The sequence below is a fragment of the Heloderma suspectum genome, chromosome 2 (genome assembly GCF_057233095.1).
Source record: "Heloderma suspectum isolate Gila_16-S chromosome 2, 16-S_ref, whole genome shotgun sequence".
NCBI classification, from domain to species: domain Eukaryota; kingdom Metazoa; phylum Chordata; class Lepidosauria; order Squamata; family Helodermatidae; genus Heloderma; species Heloderma suspectum.
Genome location: NC_139459.1, coordinates 368,823,498 through 368,846,010, shown reverse-complemented (window position 1 = coordinate 368,846,010; position 22,513 = coordinate 368,823,498). Strand labels below are relative to the sequence as shown.

Sequence of the window (22,513 nt, the reverse complement as noted above, 5' to 3'; positions counted from 1 at the left end):
ATAGGCGTTCAGCTCTGCAGCCCTGATCTATGAGGATTTTCTCATAAGTAAGTCCCCTTGGATTCAAAGCAGACTTACTCCCAAGTAAATCTGCATGGAACTTTAACATGCCTGCAGCCCTTATTCCTATGGCCTTCTTGGACCTTAAAGACTTAACACGCTTAAGGCGCAATCCTATGTGTTGCATCCTCGATTATTGTAATCCCCCAAACGTAGAGGCTTACAGGCATCCTATGCAAGGCGGGAGGAGCGGCAGAGGCGATCTTTGCCTCCTGGTCCTCCCACCCTGCATTTTTCCCTTGACAGCCGTCCCCTCCGCCCCCATCTACTGGGGCACTCCCAAGGGGGAAGGAAGGAAGCTGGAGAGACCTCAGGATAACTCGTATACTGGCCTCTCCAGTCTCCTCTCCTCCCCGCCCACTAAAACATCACCTTTTCTGAAGTCAAGTTCCAGACCTCTGAGAGCAGCAGGTGCAGTTCTTTCCACGCTGGCTGCGAAAAGGAGGGGGGGGGGTGTCGGAGCTCTGAGTCCAAAATATCCTATTGCCTCTCAGGCGCTGTCTAGGGGGTACAGGACTGCTCCCTTTGAGCACAATCTTACGCGTGTTTAGACAGAAAAAAAGCCCTACAACTCCCAGCATGCCCGAGCCATCTGGGGCATGCTGGGAGCTGTAGGGCTTTTTTCTGCCTAAACGTGCATAGGACCGCACCGTTATTGCGGCATTAGCCCACTTCCTCAGATGCATCTGATTCTGCCCCAATTGATCTGAAAGTCTGTATAAAGGATTCTTTAGCATCCTTGGGGGGCGGGCTGCAGCGATCGAGTAGCCCAGCAGGGGGCGGCCCTGCGGAGGCCCGTCTGCCTCCGCAGCTCAGCCCTTACGCCACCGACGAGAACCAGGAAGAGGAAGGCGCCGGGCGAGGAAGGCAGCGATTAGCCTCCCGCTACCCCACGTCCAGCGGGGAGGGTGTCCGGAGGGCATCCAGGGGCTCCAGCGGAACCCCTCCTGGTCTGAGCCCCTCACAGTCGCCCGCACGGAACTGAGCAGCCGAGAGAGCCCGCCCGCCCGCCAGCCGCGAGTCACACCGGCCTCCTCGTCGCTTCCGGTATGGTTTGGGAGCGCCGTCGTTGCTGTGGCAAGAGTGCTAGTTAGCTGCCTGCTCATGGGTGGTGCTGTTGTTGTTCAGTCGTGCCCGACTGTTCGTGACCCCCTGGACCACAGCACGCCAGGCCTTCCTGTCCTGCGCTCTCTCCCGGAGCGTGCTCAGGTTCATATTCATCGCATCCGTGATGCTATCTAGCCATCTCATCCTCTGCCGTCCCCTTCTCCTTTTGCCTTCAGTCTTTCCCAGCATCAGGGTCTTTTCCAGGGAGTTTTCTCTTCGCATTAGGTGGCCAAAATATTTGAGCTTCAGTTTCAGTATCTGACCTTCCAATGAGCACTCAGGGTTGATTTCCTTTAGGATGGACTGATTGGACCTCCGTGCAGTCCAGGGGACTCGTAAGAGTCTTCTCCAGCACCACAGGGCTGCCCTTAAGGCTGAAATCCTAGACGCATAATTGGGAGTAAGACTTACTTCTGAGGAGACGTACGTAGGATTTCACTGTAAGTGACTGTGCCTCAGTCTCCACCCGCACTATGGGGGTAATAATGCTGGGCTCTGGTCGTCCTGATCTGTACAATATGTGGCTATTCATAGATCGCAACCTTGCTATAAGCCCACCCACCGCTCTCTCAGTATCGGATCCCATCCACGGTCAGACTGCAGAACGGGGATAAAACCTGGATTAGTTACAGGGTTGTTGTAAACCTAACTCGGTCTCGCCTTCCCCCCTCTGCAATATGAGGCTAATAGTACTGGACAGTTTCCACCAGTTTCCCTTCCCGCCACCTGAGAGAGAGCATCGTCCGGGGAATTTTTTGACAAGCTCAACAAAACAACATTTTTATACCAGTCAAGAAAATTATCTGAGGCTGAAAGACCAGGGATGTTTGTCTTTGCTTTTTCTTTGGATGAGGAAGAGATACAAAAGGAAAAAAGGCAGGATATAAATGCAATAATAAATAAAATATGCATCAATCCCAGAGCCAAAAGCCATGCATTTTTATTACAGCAAACACTAGAGACATTTTGTGACGCTTGAAAGACTTCGAGCACAATCCTATTCTTGCAGGTTAGTATCACTGCGTTAACGGGGTAAGCCTTGGTACGTTTGCCTGGGATTGCACTCTAAAAGCGCAGTCCTATGCATGTCTGCTCAGAAGTAAGTTCCATGCAGTTCAGTGGGACTTGCTCCCAAGTAAGTGTGCGTAGAATTGCAGCCTAAGAGATTTAGGACACAATCCTATGCATGTTTAGACAGAAAAAGTCCCAGAACTCCCAGAATTCCCCAGGATGCTGGGAGTTGTAGGAGTTTTTTCTGTCTAAACATGCATAGGATTGCGCCTTTAATGCAGCAGCAGAAGATCCATGAATCATAGGGTTGGAAGTGGCCTACAAGACCATCAAGTACAACCCCCTGCTCAATGCAGGAAGCCTGATTCCCAGGCAGTCTAAGTGTTATCCTTAGAAGATAGTTATTTGGTCATTTATATGCTGCCTCTTTGTGATAAAATCACATTCAAGATGGTTTACAAGCCATAATGCAGGAACAGGACTCCAAGCCATTGATCTATCTAGCTTAAGGTCCTAGTTCATTATTGCCTAGTGGCAACAGCTTTCCTGGGTTTCATCCAGGGTTTCTCTCCCACCCTAGCTGTAGATCTTGGGGACTGCATCCATGACCTTCTGCATGGCAAAGCATGTGCTGGACCACTGAGCTACAACCCTTCCCTTTAATTTCTGCCAACAACACAAAAATCTAACCTGGCACACCTGGAGCCAGGTACAATTAGGGATGTACAAAACCCCACTTACCTGGTTCCGCTGGGGGGGAGGCGCGCCATCCCTCCCCCCGGAATCCTCGCCGGGGGGGGAGGCGCAGAGCGCCTCCCCCCAGAATCCTGGATGGCCAGCTTCGCTCCATGGGGATTCCGTGGAGCCGCTGACCGGCTCCACCAGCAGCCGGACATCCAGCCTCTGGCCAGCAGGGACGCAAATGGCGGCAGCCGTAGCCGCTGCTGTTTGCGTCCCTGAATTCAGCCATGATAGGCTACGTAAAGACTTAGATAGCCTATAACGTCTGGGTTAAAAAAAACAAAACGCATACGCAAATGGTGGTGACTACGGCCGCCGCCATTTGCGTTCCTTATATTTGGCCGTCTTCAGTCTACGTAAATATTTACGTAGACTTAGATGAAGACAAGAAAGGGGAACGCAAATAACGTCCGCTACGCTATTTGCGTTCCCCCTTATTTTTGCTGTCTTAGTCTACGTAAATATTTATGTAGACTCAGATGGCCAAAAATGAGGAACACAAATGGTGGCGGCCGTAGCCGCCGCCATTTGCGTACACTTTTTTTTTTTAACCCAGATGTGATAGGCTACGTAAGTCTTTACGTAGCCTATCACGAAGGGGGGGGGGAACAGACTGCAAATGGCGGCGGCGGCCAGTCGGAAGACCAGCCGCCACTGCTGGAGCCACCGCCGTCTGGAACATCCGCCCCAGGTAAGTCTCGTCCCGGGGGGGATCCGCGGGGGGGTGGCAGGCCGTTCGGCCACGGAGTTCGGTGGGCCGAATGCACTGGTGAGGCATTCGGCCTCACTGAGATCCGTGGCAGAATTCTCTGACATCCCTAGGTACAATTGCATGGTAGGCAAAGATTCAAGAGGTGTATCATTTCCCAGTATGGGGACATACTCTTGTAAATTTACCTGGCAGATAGATGTGGAAGCATGTGGCCACTCTGCCTCGTTTTAATGGACAAGTTAGTGATTAAAGGGCATGAAGAAGAAGCTAGCATAATTTCCATTATTTTAACTTAGTAGCTAAGGAACCAAGAGGTGAACCATGAAGCCCCTAGTTCAAATCTCATCTCAGCTATAAATGTACTAGGTGGCTCTCAGCTTCCATCTGCAAAATGGGCAGATTAATACCATCCCTGGCAGGTCTCTTGAAGGGTTACTGAAATAACATATTTGATGCACTCTGAATACCATATTGAATTTGTACACTGCAGTTCTATCATGAAAATGGCACTCAAGGCAGCATAGAATTATAGGAACTAAAAAAATGTAAAATAAAAACTCTATTAAGGCAATAATAAAACAAATACAGTTAAAAATACAGTTAAAAACACAACAATAACAAACAAAAACAGCACCCAACCCTACAGACTAGCCTACACATCAAAGGCTTCCTTGAATAATCATGTCTTTGCCTGCTAGTAGAAGGATATCAGAAAGGAAGGCAACCTAGCCTCCCTCAGCAGGGAGTTCCGCAGCCTGGGAGTAGCCACCAAGAAGGCCCTCTCTTGTGTTGCCACCAAATGAACTTCTGAAGGTGATGGTATTGAAAGAAGGGCCTTTCTTGAAGGTGTTAAAGCCCAGGCAGAGTCATATGGGAGAAGGCGGTCTTTAATATTTATTTATTTCATTTCATTTATATTTCATTTATATATAGATATGATGATGCTCTTAAGCATGTCTCCTCTTAGAATCCCATCTCCATGTGTCAACCCTCTTGTTCACCTTTTGCTTCCATCTTTCTCCATCACCATTTATGCCACACCACAGCCATTTCAATACTACCAGACTTCCCTGCCTTCTCCACATATCAACCCCACTCTGTATAAGCCGCTAGAGGCAAAAGAAAAACAACATCTTTGCAAAGGCCAAGGCCTTCCATGAGAGGTCATTGTTAAAAGGCAGCCCCAAAAGAAAATAGCATTGTATTGCTTGGCCTGCTGCTAGAAGAGAAGGTGCAGTGATGTAATGCAATATGCTCTACTTGCAAATGTGTACTTTCTTTTTTCTCCTTATCCTCTTGAAAGGGAAGAGTGGCTTTACCTAAATCTTCTGTTGAATTTGTGCGGGGGGGTGGGGGGCAGCGTTGGCTCAGTCTCCTATCCACAATCTCTCCTATCCACGCCAGGGAATCTCCTTGGACTGCTGGAGGCATCTCTTTGGTCACCAAACAAATCTCACGCCTCCCACTGGAATGCTAGAAGACCAGTCAAGAAAGGCAGAAATTGAATCTTGGTTTCCTCTATATTTCTAGGAAGGCTCCAGGGGTCTGAGGGCAAAGATTTTGCCAGGAATCAGCTTTCCAGAAGGGTCACCTGCTGATTTGAGTGTGTAGAGCTATGAGATGAAGGGATGAAGACGCAGCAATCTGTAATCCCAGAACTAGAAGAACAAGGAGCGGAAAAGGCCATCAATACAGTTCAACCTGGATATATGGCAGAGCGATCAGTATGCGGAGTGTCACGAGACTTCAAAAGAGGACCATCCAGGGGGATGCAAGAGCGCTGGGAAGCCCAGTGGCAGCAGTTCCTGAAGATGCTGCAGCCCATTCACACAGGAGGGGGAAACTCAGTGATATCAGAAACAGCCTCATGGGAAGATGCCAAGGCCTTTCTGGCCTCCTTCGAGCAAGTGGCCAAAGCCTGCCGGTGGCCTAGAGGAGAGTGGGCAGCTCGGCTCCTGCCAGCTCTGAGTGGGGAAGCAGAAGAGGCCTTTCGAAGCCTGGAAGCCAGGGATCAGGAGGACTATGGGAAAGTGAAGGCCGCCATCTTGCGAGCGGAAGCCCTGAGAATGGAGGTGCAGCGCCAGCACTTCAGGCAGTTCTGCTGCCAGGAGGTTGAAGACCCCCGGAGGATTCACAGCCAGCTCCAGGAGCTTTGCTGGCAGTGGCTGAAGCCGGAGAGACACAGCAAGGAGCAGATCCTGGAGCTGCTCATCCTGGAGCAGTTCCTGGCCAGCCTGCCGCCGGAACTGCAGAGCTGGATCCGAGCAGGAGGGCCGGACAGCTGTTTCCAGGCTGTGGCCCTGGCGGAGGACTTCCTGATGAGCCAGCAGGAGGTCAAGACAGGCAAGTGGCAGGTGAGGTTTTAATATTGAATTTCCAGAGTATCTGAGAGGACACAGAATGTGAATTAGGTTTCAGGAGCAGCTGCAGTATATTGATAACATATAGCAAAGACTGAAACCTTCTGGACTGGCTTAACTTCACCTGCTGAATGCCCTTGTAAATAAGGGCATTCCACCCTTGTAGTATTGCCACACACATGCCATCATCGTTCACACAATTACTTTATTGATATATTTTATTTAATGTAGTTATATCCTGCCTAAGGCTGGGGTGGTGGAGTTATCAACCCTACACACAATTCATAATTACGTAGCTTCATTGACCTTGAAACAGCCTCACCAGAACCAGGCAGCTCCTGAGACTGATGAGCAGGAAGTGGCTCTTGCCCTCAGAAGTTACTCTTCTAACCACGTCTTGTTCTGAGTAGGATCATCCTCCTAGTTTCAGGGCCCGGTGAAGGAGGAATGCATGGATTCCCTGGATGGAGAGGAAGAGCCCCTGGAAGCTGCAAATGGACAGATCTACAAAGAATCCAAGAAAAATAGTAAGGCAGAGATCAATGTGCTGGGTAAGAATTCAGTGGAGTATTTTGCTTCCTTGGTGTTTGTATCAGTCTTGTGGAAGAGGGGATTTTTGACAAATGCAGCTTCCCATGCAGGAGATCAGTGCAGCTGCACCCACTGAATTTCCCTCTTCTGTGCCACTGTTGAAGGTACAGCATGCTTGGCCTCTTTTTGCAATAGTGCCAGATCTAGTAACCTCTACCAGCAAGGATTTTGCCACAAAATACGGCTTCACAATAGGACGATACATATCTAAGCATTCCACTCTGATAGAAGCAAACAGTTTTTCAGACTTCCTTCTGGTCAATTTCACCTTGGTTGTGGCTTCCTAGAACGCTATTCTGACAGCTCCTCAGCAATATTACTGAAATAATTGTTGAAAGAAGTATGCAAGATCTGAGCTGCTAGACCAAAGCAGAGCTCCATAGAACACCTCCGCTGCTCTGCACGTACCGTGGGATACTTCATCTCTACCATGAAATGCAGGGCTGGGGGAACTCTGGATCTCCAGATGTTGTTGGACTATGTTTCACATAATTGATAGCCATTTACCATGCTGGCTGAGGTTGATGGGAGTTGTAGTCCAATGACATCTTCGGGTCCACTGGTTCCCTAGCCCTGCTGGAAAGGAACCAGCTATAAACAAGACCAAGCAAGGAATACTAAGAGGGAGTTCCTGGCTACCTTCCTGCATGTTGAAGAGGTGCAGTGGAAGCCAGTGTTCCTGAGCCTTCAGTTGTTGTGAGGAACAGGGGATTTCAGCAGAAGCATCTTTCCCCGCTGCTGAATCAGAGGTGTCCTGTGCCAAAATTCCCTATTGTCCACAACTTAAACCTAGACCTCTGCTTGGCATTTAAATGATTTTAAATGCGATTCTGCTCTCTGCTTTTAGTGATTATTTCTCTCCTGTTTTTAATTGATTATTGTTGTTGTTTCTTATATTGTTTTATATGTTTTAAATTGTATGTCAACTTGGGGGGCCCATTTCAGTCTGACAACTGTGCATAAATAGTTTTATACATAAAATAATAAATGTGGTCACCCGAACGATGCAGTGAAGGACTGATTCCCCTCCTAAAATCATCCTCCTGTCTTTCACAGGCAGTGGAGTTAAATGCCCAAATAATTACAGTTCGTCGCTTCCTTCTGAAGGTCAGGAAATGGTCCCAACTGGTGTGAAAGAGGTATGTGACATTCTGGTGAGTCAGTTTGTTATGTGCAAGGTTGGGAGCATATAGGAGTCAAGGTGACCCATAAGCGGTGATGGTTGCCCACATGGGTGGTTCCTTTAGAGGTGCTGTTCTTAAAGCAGCTGGGAGAAAGTTCAAAGGGCACCATGGTCCCAAGTGTTGCAGCCAGAGGACCAAACTAAATATTGCAAGCAGAAACCTGTTGTAAATATTGGGGCGGTGAGGCCATTTTCCATTTATTTGTTTCACTGAATATTTATCAGTGGACTGATAGTAGTAAAATTAATTTATCTGGTTTTCAGGATGGATATGTAATATTTTGCCTTAACTTTTTGTCATCCCCCCCCCCCCCGATTTAATTGTTAGGGATGAGTGTGCAATGTTGCATTCTTTCTTTTGCAACAATATCTGACGGGGAGGGTATGGCTTTCTTTTTTCCTATTTGCAGGAACCGATGGATCTCAAAGAAGCTAACCTGTCTTTGCAGATGGTCAAGCAGAGTTTGACCCAGCCACACCAGCAGACCATCATCTGGCAAGTCCTGCAGGAGGATGGTGGGAATGTAAATTCTTTGGGTAAGGAGCTCTTCTGCTCAGATCCAGAAAATGCAGTAAACATCAGCTGATCCAATTTGCTATTTGTAGAATTGAAAAGAGTTGATAGGTAGGAAGAAGGGTCCTCTTTCAAATTCTAAATACATCAAAAAAGAAACATGACATAAATGGCTTTTTCCTTCCCCAGTTATTTTAAATCAGGGGTGCAGGACTGTTTGAGGTTGGGGTGGGGTCAGATTGCCCTCATTATTATTTTTCTTTGCGAAGGAAGGCGGCATGGAGAAAGAGACCAAGGCTGCCCCACATCCCCACTGCTATCTTGGATCTGAGATCACAGCAGCAGTTCCACTGCTAGTGCGTTCTAATAGGGGAATTCCTGCTATTATCTCAGATCAGAAACAGAAGCAGAGATGCCTTCTGAGGGGATTCCACCACCACCCCCAACCGCCCCCAGAAGAATCCCAATAGGCTGTGCAGGCTGGAGGTTCTGCAACCCTAATTTAAATGAAATATAGACCAAATCCTGGGAAGACGACTCAAAAAGTGGTGATTCAGACTGTAGCGGAGTAGAATAGTGAACACCAACCCTTCCCTTTTCAGGTAGCTTTGCCTCAGCTTTTTTTGCCTTGGCTCCTGCCTCTTCCCTCTCTCCGTTTCTTCAGCCCCTGGCCACTGCTACTGCTCAGACTGTTAGGCATATTTATTTATTTATTTTAAACATTTGTATCCCGCCCTATATCATTAAGATCTCAGGGTACAGATAAAATCAATTTAAACAGTATAAAACAATAAATAATTTAAACATCTAAAAACATATTAAACCATTAAACAAGCTAATACCAGTTAAAATCTAAAACAATAAAATAGTTAAACCAGTGTGCAACTTCAGGGAATGTATTTAGCCCTCAAAGGATTTGGTAAAAAGCCACATTTTTACTTGGTGCTGAAATGAAACCAATGCATGCGCCAATTGGGCCTCCAAGGGGAGGGCATTCCACAACTGGGGTGCCACAGCGGAGAAGGCCCTCTCCCACATCCCACCATAGTGTATGTCTCGCGCTGGTGGGATGCAAGGGAGGGCCCGTCCAACAGATCTCAGTCCTCAGGCAGGCATATATAGGGAGAGGTGCATGACAGTCTTGACGTTATCCCTTTCTGCATTCCGAAGTATATTTACTGGTAGGCATGCAATTAGGTCTGAGGTGCAGGTCAGAATAGGTATAATGAGCACCGATGCCACCAAGTTCCTGATGATCCCCCAAAGCAGTGGCATTCTGCTATGAAGTTTGTAAGAACTTAAGAAGATGACCACAGGATCAAGCTACAGGTCCATCTGCCCCAGCATCCTGCTTCCCACAGTGGTCCAGCAGATGTCCAGAAGCAGGGCTTGAATGCGCTGGGCTTGTCCTGTTGTGGCTCCTCAGCCAATGGTATTCAGTGTCATACTGCCTCTAAACGTGGCATTCTCATATCACCTTCATGACTCCATGGAGATGTATCCTCCATGAATTGATCTAATCGGTAATGAGTCCCATAAATCTATGGAGCATTGAGTGAAGTACTTCCGTCTGTTTTGATTCTATTGCTAATCGACTTTGTGGGATGATCCTGTGTTCTAGTATTACATGAGAAGAAGAAACACTTCTTAGTGTCCACTTTCTTCACACCATGTGTGGCTTTATAAACCTCGGGCATGTCCCCCTCAGGCGTCTTTTCCCTTCCTTCATTAAAAATCCCCGGAACTTTTGCCTTTCCTTATAAGAAAGGGGCCTCAACCCCTTGATCATTATTCTCACCTTAAGTGCTCCTTTTGAAGGTCTTTGATATCCTTTTTTACACTGTGGAGACAGGGACTCCACAGTGTAAGATACAGCTGCATCATCACTTTTATTGAGCATTTCCAAGTTTAAAAAACATTCTTTCCACCTCCTTTATATTGAACAAAATATATAAACTTTCTGCAGCTAATAATACTCAAACATTTATTAGGATTTATTAAAACACTGGGCTACATGCAACATTACACAGGTGTACCTGAGGTCATGCTGGGTGTTCTACAGTTTTAAAACCACAGACCAAGATAAAAGGAGACTTGAGATGATAATTGAGACAGAAAGAACATGGATGTAGCAAAGAGAGAAATACCTTAGAAGGAAATGGAGGTTACAGCAAGCATCTTGAAAAGAGATCACCAGACCATGAACAAAATTCCTCTCACTGTCTTTGCAGGTGATGCAAAGGGAAGTCAGGTCAAGATGGAGAATTCTCAGTGTGGAGGAAATGAGCCAGAAGACACACCCAGGGCAGCCCCACACATAAGCCAAGCAGATGTGCTGGAGACGGCTGAGATACAGGAGGAAGGATGCAAGTCCAAAGATGTACAGGGGAAGCAGCCAGTGTGGAGAGAGAATGAATGTAATGAGCCCACAGAAGGTCTTCCAGCTGCAATTATCCAGCCTTCTGAAGTACACACAAGGGATAAAATGCCCATGTTCTCCAAGTATGGTAGGAGGTATCACTACAGGGTGGAACATGATATGACGGATAGCAGGGAGGATCATGACAGATGTTTTATGTTAGAGGAAAACCCCCAGCAAAATTCATGCTTTGATGAACATCAGAGTATGATAACTGGAGAGAATGAATCTGAATTCTCTGAACTTCAGAAAGGAAGTGGTTTGAACAGAGATCAGAATGACCACATGAAAGAGAAACCAAATAACTCTTCTGAGTGCAGGAACAGCATTCGTTACACAAAATCACTAAATGGAAATGATGGAATTCAAAGTGAAGGGAGACCATATGAATGTTCCCATTGTGGCAAATGCTTCAGCCAGAGAGAACATTTGGTGAATCATCAGCAACTTCATACTGGAGAGAAAAAGCATGAATGCCCTGTGTGTGGGAAAATCTTCCCTTTTAAAACAGGATTAGTAAGACACCAGGGGATTCATACTGGACAGAAACCATACCAATGTTCTCATTGTGGGAAATGCTTCAGACAAACTGAACATTTGAAGGAGCATGAGAGAATTCATACTGGAGAGAAACCATACACATGCCTTGAATGTGGGAAAGACTTCAGTCGGAGAGGAAACTTGGTGTGTCATCAGAGAATTCATACTGGAGAGAAACCATACAAATGTTTTCAGTGTGGGAAATGCTACAATTATCCAAAAGATTTGAGGAACCATCAGAGAATTCATATCTAGAGTGTTACCAAACACCCCAGTAGTCTGTCGATTTTGACATAGTAGTCTGTGCCTGGAAAAGGAGGCTTCATTCAAAGCACAGAAGTGTTTGCCATCTTAAAAGGCAGGCATGGTAGAACTGTGTACGGGACATGGACATTAGCCCTCTGGCATGCCCATTATTTTCCAAACTTTCTCCCTTGACCTCTTTTCCCGCCTTGGATATCACTTCCAAACTTGCAGTTAGGCTCCAGACGCCAGCCCTAGAAGAGTCAACAAGTTAATGCGGTCCATTTAAGCCATTCAGGGCGCAATCCCATGCCTGTTTAGACAGAGAGAAGTCCTACAACTTCCAGCATTCCCCAGGCAGCCATGGCAGGCTGGGGAATTGTGGGAGTTGCAGGACTTTTTTATGTCTAAACAGGCATGGGATTGCGCCCTCAGTAGCTCATCTTGGTTTCGATGAACCATCAGGGACAGGATTTTTGCCATTGTTTGAGTTTTAACAAACTCATATTTTGGGCTTATAAGCAGCATCCAGTTGGCCCAATAACTAGGACTCTTTTGACCCAAAGAGGCCTTGCTGTTTTTTGCAACCCCTCTTCCCTTACTGAAGAGGAACCCCACTGCCTCCATCAAAGCTATGCAGATAAGGACAGGTAAACCCTCCCCTCTGACTAACCTCTTCCTGGCAAGTCCATTAGCTTGTCAGACCTCCCCTTTCTTCTTTCATCCCCCCCCCCTTTTCTAAGGAACCCAGCCAGCTTTTCCCTGCTCTTTTTTCTATCTCTTTCCCTGCTTGTGTGGCTCCAGGGAGGCAGCAGCTTTGTGGCTGCTTCTCTTTGCTCACAGGCTCAACTAGCCCCATTCCCAGTCTCCTTCCCCTCTCATGCCATTCTCCGCATCCATCTCCCTCCTCTTCTTCGCTGCCAGGAATCTCCCCTGCTAGTCAGCTGCACACAACCATTGCTTTGAATGTGTCTGTCTGAATCATTGGAACTTTTAGTCTGTGACTGGCTTCGCACGACACTCTAACCCATCATGGGTGACCGCCCACGATGGGTTAGTGTGTTGTGTGAAGTTGGACCATGCTTATCAGGGCGGGTTGTTTTTCCCAAACAACTAACCCTGATAACCAACAATCTGCAGTAGGGGTTGTTTTAGCCACGATGGGTTGGTGTGTTGTGCAAACCCAGACATGCCAACCCATCGTGGGTAAAGGGCATCAGGCAGCAACCTGCCCAGCAGGAGCTGCAGAAACGCCTGCCGTTCTTGCCGAGCAGGGCCTCATCACTGTTTCTGATCATAGGCAAGCTGTTGCCCATGCCTTTCCCCTTGCCAGTGACAGGCCCTCCAGTGGTGCCCAAATGACACCTTGGATGGGCTGTCCCCCGCCTTCACCGCCATTGATACCCCCTTCCCAGCTCTGATAGCAATCTTGATCACCATTAGAGCCCCTTTAAAAAATTTAAAGTGCCCCTTGCCAAAAATCAGCTGAGGGCAAGGGGATATCCAGCCTCCTGCCATGGGCCCTTGGAGCAACAGGGTGCATGGTGGGAAGTTGGATCCCCACCCCACACCTTCGGCCAACATTTGCATGTTATCTTTCCCTGTAAGGATAGCTGAAGCAGCTTTCATTTTGACAGCTTTCAAAAGTGGGGATGTGATCAGAACTGGGAAGGGGCACTTGGCAGCAGAAAAGATTGGTCTGCCGCCAAGTCTCTTAGGATGCTGGGTGAAGGACTGAGGGGGAGGGAGCGGGAACAAGGGGCCAAACACACCATGCACTGTTTTCCTGATCATCTGGCAGGTGTGCTAACCACGCACTCTGGATTTGCAAAACAACCCACAGTGCATGGCTAGTCACCCATCATGGGCTAGCATAAGGATAATGTAAGCCGCCTTGAGTTCCTTGCGAGAGGGAGAAAGGTGGGGTATAAATGCAATAAATAGATAGATAGATAGATAGATAGATAGATAGATAGATAGATAGCGTGTTAGCCCTATAAATGCCCCTTGCCTTAGTCTGATTTTTTTTAATGTATGTTTTAATTCCTTTCAAGAAATTACTCCATGTTAAGCAACCGTGTCTTTAATTTTCAAGTCCCCTTAGCCCTTAAGTGCTACACTTTGGGATGCTCAGTGCTCAGAGTTTAAAGAGATCCCTCCAAGTGTGTGGATGTGTGAAGTGTGTTTTACATCCGTGTAAAAAGGACGCTTCATAGGAGAGAAAATTGAAACTGAATATCTGTTGTGGCCTCAACACACATTGGGTCATGTCTCTGCCCAGGCAGCCAAGTTCGCATCCAAAATGCTAATTTTGTACGTTTGTTGTAAGTTGCCTTGTGCCTGTTTTAAAGAGAAAGGCATCTAATAAATAATAATCCATCTGCACTGGGAGTATAGCCCCTCGAGATGAGACTTCTTGTTAGAGGTCTGAAACAGCTCCTAGGCCACAATTGCCAAGGTTGACATCTGTTAATAAAGACATATCCAGTAGAATGAAAGGGTGCGTAGCTCTTCACTCACGGTGGAGGATGCATTTGGTTACAAATATCTCCTATTTTGGAATGGCGATTGTAGAGAGGGAATACTATTAATGCTTTTTTGTCAGTAAAAGGTGTTTATATTCTGCTGAAATTGTGAAGGTCTGAAAAAACACACACGAAGGTTTCTCCACAGCGTTCTCCTCGCTGGGGTAGTGTACATAGTTCAGTGAAACAATTGATATTTCCAGACCACAAAAAGATTTACTAGCATACCTGCTAGTAGGGCTGTTAGTTGTTTAAATTGCTCCTCTGTCTGTAAATTGCTCCTCTATCTGTGTCTTCAACAGTTGCTTGATGTGCAGGAATCAGCAAAGTTACATCATGAAATAGAAATGTTATGACCCACTAATTGTTACAGATCTAACGGCTACCAAAGTTAGACCACAAATGTTAGGCTGAAATTTTGCCAATCCTGCTGCCTTTGTTAGGTTCTAGCAGTAGATCCCTTGCCCAGTTACTTGGATGTGACTTGTACTTGCTAATGGTGAGCAAACAAAGGGCTCTTCAACTGGGCTGGCTTCCCGTTTGACGAGATCCTTAGGAAAGTTCCTTCTGCTGCTTGACTCATGGGGGGTTCTAGTAGGCTTACCTGGCAAGTGGTAGCTGGGAATCACCATCTACACTTCCCACAATGCCCCTGATGTAGAAGTGACCCACAGCATTGTGGGAAATGTTAACTGGCAGTTCTCAGACCAAACTGTTATTTGGGGGGGGGGGGTTGCTAGCAGTGGGTCCTGCTGAGGTACATGGACCCGATATTTGCCCAAGGAAACTGTGTGGTGATGTCAGGCCAGCTGGGGTGCTGTGAAGGGAATGTATCATGGACAAACGCTGCTGGGTGCCTCTCTTGGTTCAGCTGAGCTGCTTTAAACTCATGGAAAGAAGAGTTTGGTTTCTATGTTGTTCAGTTCCTAGACTTTATAACGTTTTATCAATGCACTTGGAATGTTACAGATAACAGCCAAAGGAAAAAAGCGAGGGCTGTCTGCCTCATGCATCTTACGTGCTATATTTATAGTGGGAGGAGGAAAGCTAACAAGGTGGCTTCTTTGGCCTGTTCTTCTGGGGTTAAATTCTGGCTTCTAGAGTATTGGGGAAATTTGAGAAGTGGGTGGAGAAGTCAATAGGGAAGCCCCCTCTCGCTTTGGACAGACTTTTCCTTCGGAATGGCTGCTGGAGAAGTGAGTTTAAGGGGGCTTTGAGGGGAGAAGGAGCGGGCAGACCACACAATGGAGATCTATAGGATGAGGATCAGGCAACAACCTGATTTTTGCTTACCTTGATCTGCCAAGTTCTGAATGCATAATAATAATCTATAGAGGGGCACCAAAGCATGGTCTAGAGGCTTTTCCCAAAGTCAGTCAAAATTGGAGAACAACCAAAACCACCTGGTGAAAAGCGGAGACAAATTCCCAGTATGTAAAAAATAAAAGTTTTATTCCTAGGGAAACCCAATGCATTTCTGCCCTGTCCCATATATTTCTGGGGGTTTTTTTGTTTTTGTTTTTAATGTAGCCTGCAGAGATCTCTAGGAAAAAAAAATAGGTCACAGGATTTATTCCTGGAGACATAATATTTTTTCAGAGATCTCTGCAATGATGTACCTTAGGGCAAACTTCACATATACAGAGTGGCCCAAAAGTTGTTGTTGTTCAGTCGTTAAGTCGTGTCCGACTCTTCGTGACCGCATGGACCATAGCACGCTAGGCCTTCCTGTCCTCCGCTCTCTCCCGGAGTGTGCTCAAGTTCATCTTCATTGCATCGGTGATGCTATCTAGCCATCTCATCCTCTGCTGTCCCCTTCTTCTTTTGCCTTCAGTCTTTCCCAGCATCAGGGTCTTTTCCAGAGAATTTTCTCTTCGCATTAGGTGGCCAAAATATTTCAGCTTCAGCTTCAGTATCTGTCCTTCCAATGAGCACTCAGGGTTGATTTCCTTTAGGATTGACTGATTTGACCTCCTTGCAGTCCAGGGGACTCGTAAGAGTCTTCTCCAGCACCACAGTTCGAAAGCATCGATTCTTCAGCGCTCAGCCTTCCTTATAGTCCTGCTCTCACAGCCATACTTTACTACTGGGAAAACCATAGCTTTGATTATACGAACCTTTGTCGGCAAGGTGATGTCTCTGCTTCTTACTATGCTGTCTAGGTTTGCCATAGCTTTCCTCCCAAGGAGCAAGCGTCTTTTAATTTCATGGCTACAGTCACCGTCTGCGGTGATCTTGGAGCCCAAGAAAGTAAAATCTGTCACTGCTTCTATTTCTTCCCCTTCTATATGCCAGGAAGTGATGGGGCCAGATGCCATGATCTTCGTTTTTTTAATGTTGGGTTTCAAACCAGCTTTTGCATTCTCCACTTTCACCCTCAACAAGAGGCTCTTGAGATCCTCTTCGCTTTCTGCCATTAGGGTGGTATCGTCTGCGTATCTGAGGTTGTTGATAATTCTCCCTGCAATCTTAATTCCGACCTGTGATTCATCCAACCCGGCATTTCTCATGATGTACTCTGCATATCAGTTAAATAAGCAGGGCGACAATATACAGCCTTGTCATACTCCTTTCCCAATTTTGAACCAATCAGTTGTTCCATGTCTGGTTCTTACTGTTGCTTCTTGACCCTCGTACAGGTTTCTCAGGAGACAGGTAACGTGGTCTGGTAGTCCCATCTCTTTAAGAAAATAGTAGTGAGTATACGGTATAATTTATTTGCATTTTGTTACATTGTTTATTACATTAACATTTGTTTAACACCGTTTAATCTCATAAGTGCTCGAAATGTAGTCCATTAGCTGATTTAACTGTCACTCCCTGTCACTCACTCCTCCCAACTGTCATTCTGACTCCACCCACACATCTTCTACTCACACATTCTCTCCCCCTCCTATCAACATTCCAAACTACTGTATACCTACTTTTGGGCCATTCTGTATACTGACTGGGTCTGAGCTGGTGCTGACTGACCTGGAAAGGGATCTAGAGTTGAGCTGTGGCAGATAGCTCAGTGAAAACCTTGATCCAGTTTGCAGCTGCCGTGAAAAAGGTACTGGAGAGTTACAGTCAAATTACTGCAAGTGGCTGCAGTGATTCAGGATCACCACCTTTTCTTGGGAGTAAGTCCTATTGGACTCAGTGGGATTTACCTCTGAGTAAGCAAGCTCTGTGTTGTGAATCTTGACCATCAGCATGGTGTTCATTTTCAAAAATGTGAAAGGGAAAGACACAGTGTTCAAAGTGTTACTGAACAACGCCACCCCCTAAGTGATCACACACTTTTGTTTATGCTTTGTTGTACATTAGTGCAGTTTATATCAATAAAACATTTGCAGTTTCCCTGAGCATGTGCAAAATGTTTTTATCTCCTCAACTTGTGATTTACTTATGAGTAAACATACTTAGGGAGAAGCGCTGTGGCTGACAGAACTTTCCAACAGGGAGTAAGATTAAATCCCATTATATGTCAGAAACATGTCACAATAGGAAAAATATATATAAGGCGCAAACCAGTGGCATCTAGCTATGCCTCTTACGTTATGAAGAGACAGATGTTTTACTTCTTCCCCCATCCCTTAACATAACAAGGCTCAAGGCTATTAACATCCTCAAGCCTTTTAACAACTTGTTAATAGTCCAGAATGACTTGCAGACTGGTGAAAAAAACTCTCTTTGCATTTGAAAGCTGCTCTGATTCAGAAGATGTGAGAAACCTAAGACAATTAATCCTTATCAATTTAAACTGGCCCTACCAATATCATAATGCATTTATACAAATCGATAGGATGACCACACTTGGAATACTGTGTATAGTTCTGGCCTCCACCCCTCAAAAAGGATATTGTAGGTGCAGAAAAGGGCAGCCAAAATGACCAAGGGAGCAACTCTCCTATGAGGATAGTGGGGCTTTTTAGCTTAGAGAGAAAGTGAGTACGGGGGTGGGGACACTGTGTGGTTCAGTGGGCATATTTGAATTTTGAGAGCGTGGACACTCTCGCAAAATGGCTGCCATGGAGGGGCTTGCTCTTTCTTTAAAATGCTGCCATCGTCAGTCATAAAACGCTCATTTCCCAGAGGGCAAACTAGTAAGACTAATAGAAAAGTAACTAGCCCAAGAACCTAAGTACAAGGCAGAGGTGGGGGACTGAGCTCCGAAATACAAAACCACTTCTTTGAGCCCAAGTAAAGTACTTTGTTTGCAGCATGGCGATCTCCCAGTTAATAATGAAAATTTAAAACACTCTTAGGGAGCACTCCTATGGCTTCTAGTCAGCAGCAAGACAGCCATAGGATATCTGGTTTTCTGGGAACCGATCTCCTCCACCTCCCTCATACTCCCTCGCAGGCAGCTTGGAACAGCACTGCACTCTGCGCTTGGAAGAGGAGCACGGGGCAGTGAAAACGGGACATTTTGGGGGGTGTTCTGGGCGGGGAAGGCAGAAATGCTGGTACGACACATTCTATGTGTCGTCTGTTAGCCTTCTCCCCCACTCCGCCTTTCTGCAGCTAGACAGCCAAAATCGGCTGTCTAGCCGCAAATGCAGGGTTGGAGAAGCGCAGAGGGAATGATCTCCTCCATGCTTCTCCTGCCCTGCATTGGATAGGCGGTCACCTCCGAGTTCGGAGGTGGCCATCATTCCCCATAGGATTGCTCCCTTAAGAGATAAATGGCACAATCCTAACTAGATAGGCTGCTGCCTCTGAACTCGGAGGCAACTGCCTATCCAAAGCAAGGCAGGAGAAGCAAGGGGGGATCGTTCCCTCCATGCCTCTCCTGCCTTGCTATTCTTCACTAGGCGTTCTAGAGGCGGGGGGGGGGGGGGCAACCAGGAGAGGAAGTTGCCGTACAACACATTGGATGTGTTGTACGCCCAGTTCAGCTGTCCCCGCCCTAGAACGCCCCCCGGAACACCCCTTTTCAGTCGCTCCGTGCTTCTCTTCCAAGCGCAGAGGATGGGGCTTCTCTGTGCTGCCTCCAAGGCAGCGTGGACAAGGGGGGAGGTCAGTTTTCTGGGTTCCAAGGTTGGTTCCTGAAAATGAGCATATGACAGTGTCTAGTGGCCATAGGATTGCTCCCAGAATAAAATCTGGAGAGGCAGGGAGCTTAGTGGGCACCAAGAGAGATGTCTGTGGGCACACTGGTGTCCATAGCCACCATTTTGGAGATCCATACTTAAAGCCTCTGGATCAGCAAATTCTTCCCGAAATGCGGAGGCTGAGTAATGATACCTCCATAGCCAAAGTCTGTATTTAACTTGAGGAATGCTGAATTATGGAACTCTCTACTACAAGGGAATACCTGTGGCAAACAATTTTGTTGTTGTTCAGTCGTTAAGTCATGTCTGACTCTTCGTGACCCCATGGACCATAGCACGCCAGGCCTTCCTGTCCTCCGCTCTCTCCCAGAGTGTGCTCAAATTCATAGTCATTGCATCGGTGATGCTATCTAGCCATCTCATCCTCTGCTGTCCCCTTCTCCTTTTGCCTTCAGTCTTTCCCAGCATCAGGGTCTTTGCGTATCTGAGGTTGTTGATAATTCTCCCGGCAATCTTAATTCCAACCTGTGATTCATCCAACCCGGCGTTTCTCATGATGTACTCTGCATATAAATGAAATAAGCAGGGTGACAATATACAGCCTTGTCGTACTCCTTTCCCAATTTTGAGCCAATCGGTTGTTCCATGTCCGGTTCTTCAATTTAAAATGATACCAGCATTTGCCAGCTCATTATGCCAAACTCTGGCTTCATCTGTCACCATTTTGTGACTGGTGGGCCTCTGTCATTTTCAGCTCTCTCAAGGGGGCTCTGGGGAGAACATTTCAGAACCTGTAGTCTAGTAGAAGTTGCACTGGTTTCAAAATTGTGAATAAGACTTAAGGGCACAGCCCTATGTATGTTTGGACAGAAAAATGTCCTACAACTCCGAGCATCCCCCAGCAAGCATTGCTGGGAGTTGTAGAATGTTTTCCTGTCTAAACATGCGTAGGACTGCACCCTTAAGAAACGTGCGGGTTCTGTTCAAGTCCCATGAGGCCTCAGCTGTAGCCCATTAAGATGGCATTGGTTGCCTGCCTCTTTTTGCCAGGGTTTCAAGCCTTTCACCCAAGGAACTCCTGGAGTGTGCATTTCAGAAGAACACAGTTCTTTCTGAGGTTTATGTAAAGTACCCCTTCATGGATCACTGCCTTGTTGTGGCGAAGGGGCTTGCGTAACTCAGTGAAGCCATAAGCTATGCTGTGCAGGGCCACCCAAGATGGACAGGTCATGGCAGAGAGTTCTGACAAAATGTGGTCCACTGGAGAAGGAAATGGCAACCCACTCCAGTATTCTTGCCAAGAAAACCCCATGGAACGTATCACAAGGCTAAAAGAGATGACACTGGAAGATGAGCCTCTCAGGTCGGAAGGTGTCCAATATATTTATTTATTTATTTATTAAATTTATTAATTGCCCATCTGACTGGTCACCCAGCCACTCTGGGTGATGTACAACCCACCATAAAACAATTTAAAACAATAAAATTTTACCATATTTTTTTTTTTTTTAAATACCCTAACCCACCCCAAATGCCTGCCTGAACAACCACGTTTTTAATGCACGACGGAAGCTCATTAAAGAGGGGGCATGACGGAGTTCCCTAGGGAGGGAGTTCCACAGAGTGGGGGCCACCACAGAGAAGGCCCTCTCCCTCGTCCCCACCAGTCTAGCTGTCCTGGCTGATGGGACAGAGAGAAGGCCATCTGAGGCTGATCTTGTTAAGCGGCCTGTCTGGTGTTGCTGGAGGCGCTCCTTAAGATAGGCTGGGCCGGAACCATATAGGGTTTTAAAGGTCAAAACCAACACCTTGAATTTGGCCCGGAAAACAACTGGTAACCAGTGCAACTCCTTCAGCACTGGAGTGATGTGATCTCGCCGGCGGCTGCCTTTAATCAGGCGAGCCGCCGCGTTCTGTACCAGCTGCAGTTTCCGAACCGTCTTCAAGGGTAACCCCACGTAGAGCGCATTACAGTAGTCTAAACGAGAGGAGACCAGGGCATGTACTACCGATGGGAGCAGATGGTCGGGAAGGAAGGGGCGCAGCCGCCGTATCAGATGGAGTTGATACAGCGCTGTCCGGCTCACAGCTGACACCAGAGCCTCCATGGACAGCTGGGAGTCCAAAATGACCCCCAGGCTGCAGACCTGGTCTTTCAAGGGTAGCCGTACCCCATTCAACACCAGGTCAACATCCCCCAGCCTCCTCTTGTCTCCCACCAAAAGTACCTCGGTCTTGTCAGGGTTGAGCTTCAGCCTATTCCTCCCCATCCAGCCACTCACCGTCTCCAGACATTTGGACAGGGATTCTACGGCCAACCTTGGGGAAGATTTGAATGAGAGGTAGAGCTGCGTGTCATCCGCATATTGATGACACTGCACCCCAAACCTCCTGATGATAGCCCCCAGTGGCTTCACATAGATGTTAAATAGCATCGGGGAGAGGATGGAACCCTGTGGCACCCCACAAGTAAGTGGCCACAGGTCCGAAACCTCCTCTCCCAGTGCTACCCTCTGGTACCTGCCGGAGAGGAAGGACCGGAACCACCGCAATACAGTGTCTCCAATGCCCAACCCCTCCAGGCGGTCCAGGAGGATACCGTGGTCAACGGTATCAAAAGCCGCTGAGAGGTCGAGGAGAACAAGGAAGGAGCATTCACCCCTATCCAGAGCCCTCCTCATATCATCCACCAAGGTGACCAAGGCCGTTTCTGTCCCATGCCCAGGCCTGAAGCCTGACTGAAATGGGTCTAGATAATCAGTTTCTTCCAAGTGTGCCTTCAACTGCACCGCCACCACCCGCTCAATCACCTTGCCCCAAAATGGCAGATTTGAGACTGGGCGAAAGTTGTTCAGAACTTGAGGATCCAAGGAGGGCTTCTTTAAGAGTGGTCTTATCACTGCCTCCTTGAGGGCTGATGGCATCACTCCCTCCTCAAGGGAGGCGTTCACCACCGCCTTAATCCCCTCACCCAGTCTCTCTCTGCAGCTCATAATGAGCCAAGATGGGCAAGGATCAAGTAAGCAGGTGATCGGCCTTACAGATGAAAGCTCCTTGTCCACTTCATCAGGAGGGAGAAGCTGGAACCGATCCCACAAAACCGGTTTGCCACAGGCCGCCTCTTGCTCACTAACTGTATCCACAGTGTGCAGAGTAACACACCTAATCTGATCAATTTTATCTGCAAAGTGCCTTGCCAAAGCCTCACAGGAGGCCTTAGAATGCTCCAGTGGTTCCGGAGCCACAGGACCGACCAGGCTCCGGACCACTTGGAACAGCCTCCTGGGGCAGCACTCTGCAGACGCGATGGAGGCAGCATAATATTCCTTTTTTGCTGCCTTCACCGCCACGTGATAGGCTGAAGATATAGCTCTAGCCCGTGTCTGATTGTCTTTGGAGCGAGACTTCCGCCACCGGCGCTCTAGCCGTCTCACCTCCTGTTTCAGAGCTCGTAACCGCGGATTGAAC

The 22,513-nt window shown here is 47.3% G+C and overlaps 1 protein-coding gene across 6 annotated transcripts; it reads left to right on the top strand.

Moving 5' to 3' along the window:
- The first annotated feature begins 828 nt into the window (after positions 1-828).
- On the top strand, positions 829-20,630 carry LOC146355973 (uncharacterized). 6 transcript variants are annotated; one of them, XM_084831532.1, is made up of 7 exons: positions 829-1,107; positions 2,117-2,176; positions 5,162-5,985; positions 6,422-6,518; positions 7,639-7,721; positions 8,176-8,302; positions 10,511-20,630. In XM_084831532.1, the coding sequence occupies exons 3-7, from the start codon at positions 5,260-5,262 to the stop codon at positions 11,491-11,493; spliced, it is 2,016 nt and encodes a 671-aa protein (XP_084687658.1). In that variant the 5' UTR covers positions 829-1,107; positions 2,117-2,176; positions 5,162-5,259; the 3' UTR covers positions 11,494-20,630. The 6 variants fall into 6 exon arrangements, with proteins under 6 accessions (XP_084687658.1, XP_084687655.1, XP_084687656.1 ...); XM_084831529.1 differs by having other exon boundaries at positions 6,422-6,542; XM_084831530.1 differs by having other exon boundaries at positions 6,416-6,518.
- Positions 20,631-22,513: the final 1,883 nt, after the last annotated feature.

Coding starts and splice junctions, on each gene's coding strand:
- LOC146355973 (XM_084831528.1), top strand. CDS start 5,260: ATGAAGACGCAGCAATCTGTAATCCCAGAACTAGAAGAACAAGGAGCG. Junction 5,986..6,415: donor TCAAGACAGGCAAGTGGCAG/GTGAGGTTTTAA, acceptor TCATCCTCCTAG/TTTCAGGGCCCGGTGAAGGA. Junction 8,303..10,510: donor TGGGAATGTAAATTCTTTGG/GTAAGGAGCTCT, acceptor CTGTCTTTGCAG/GTGATGCAAAGGGAAGTCAG.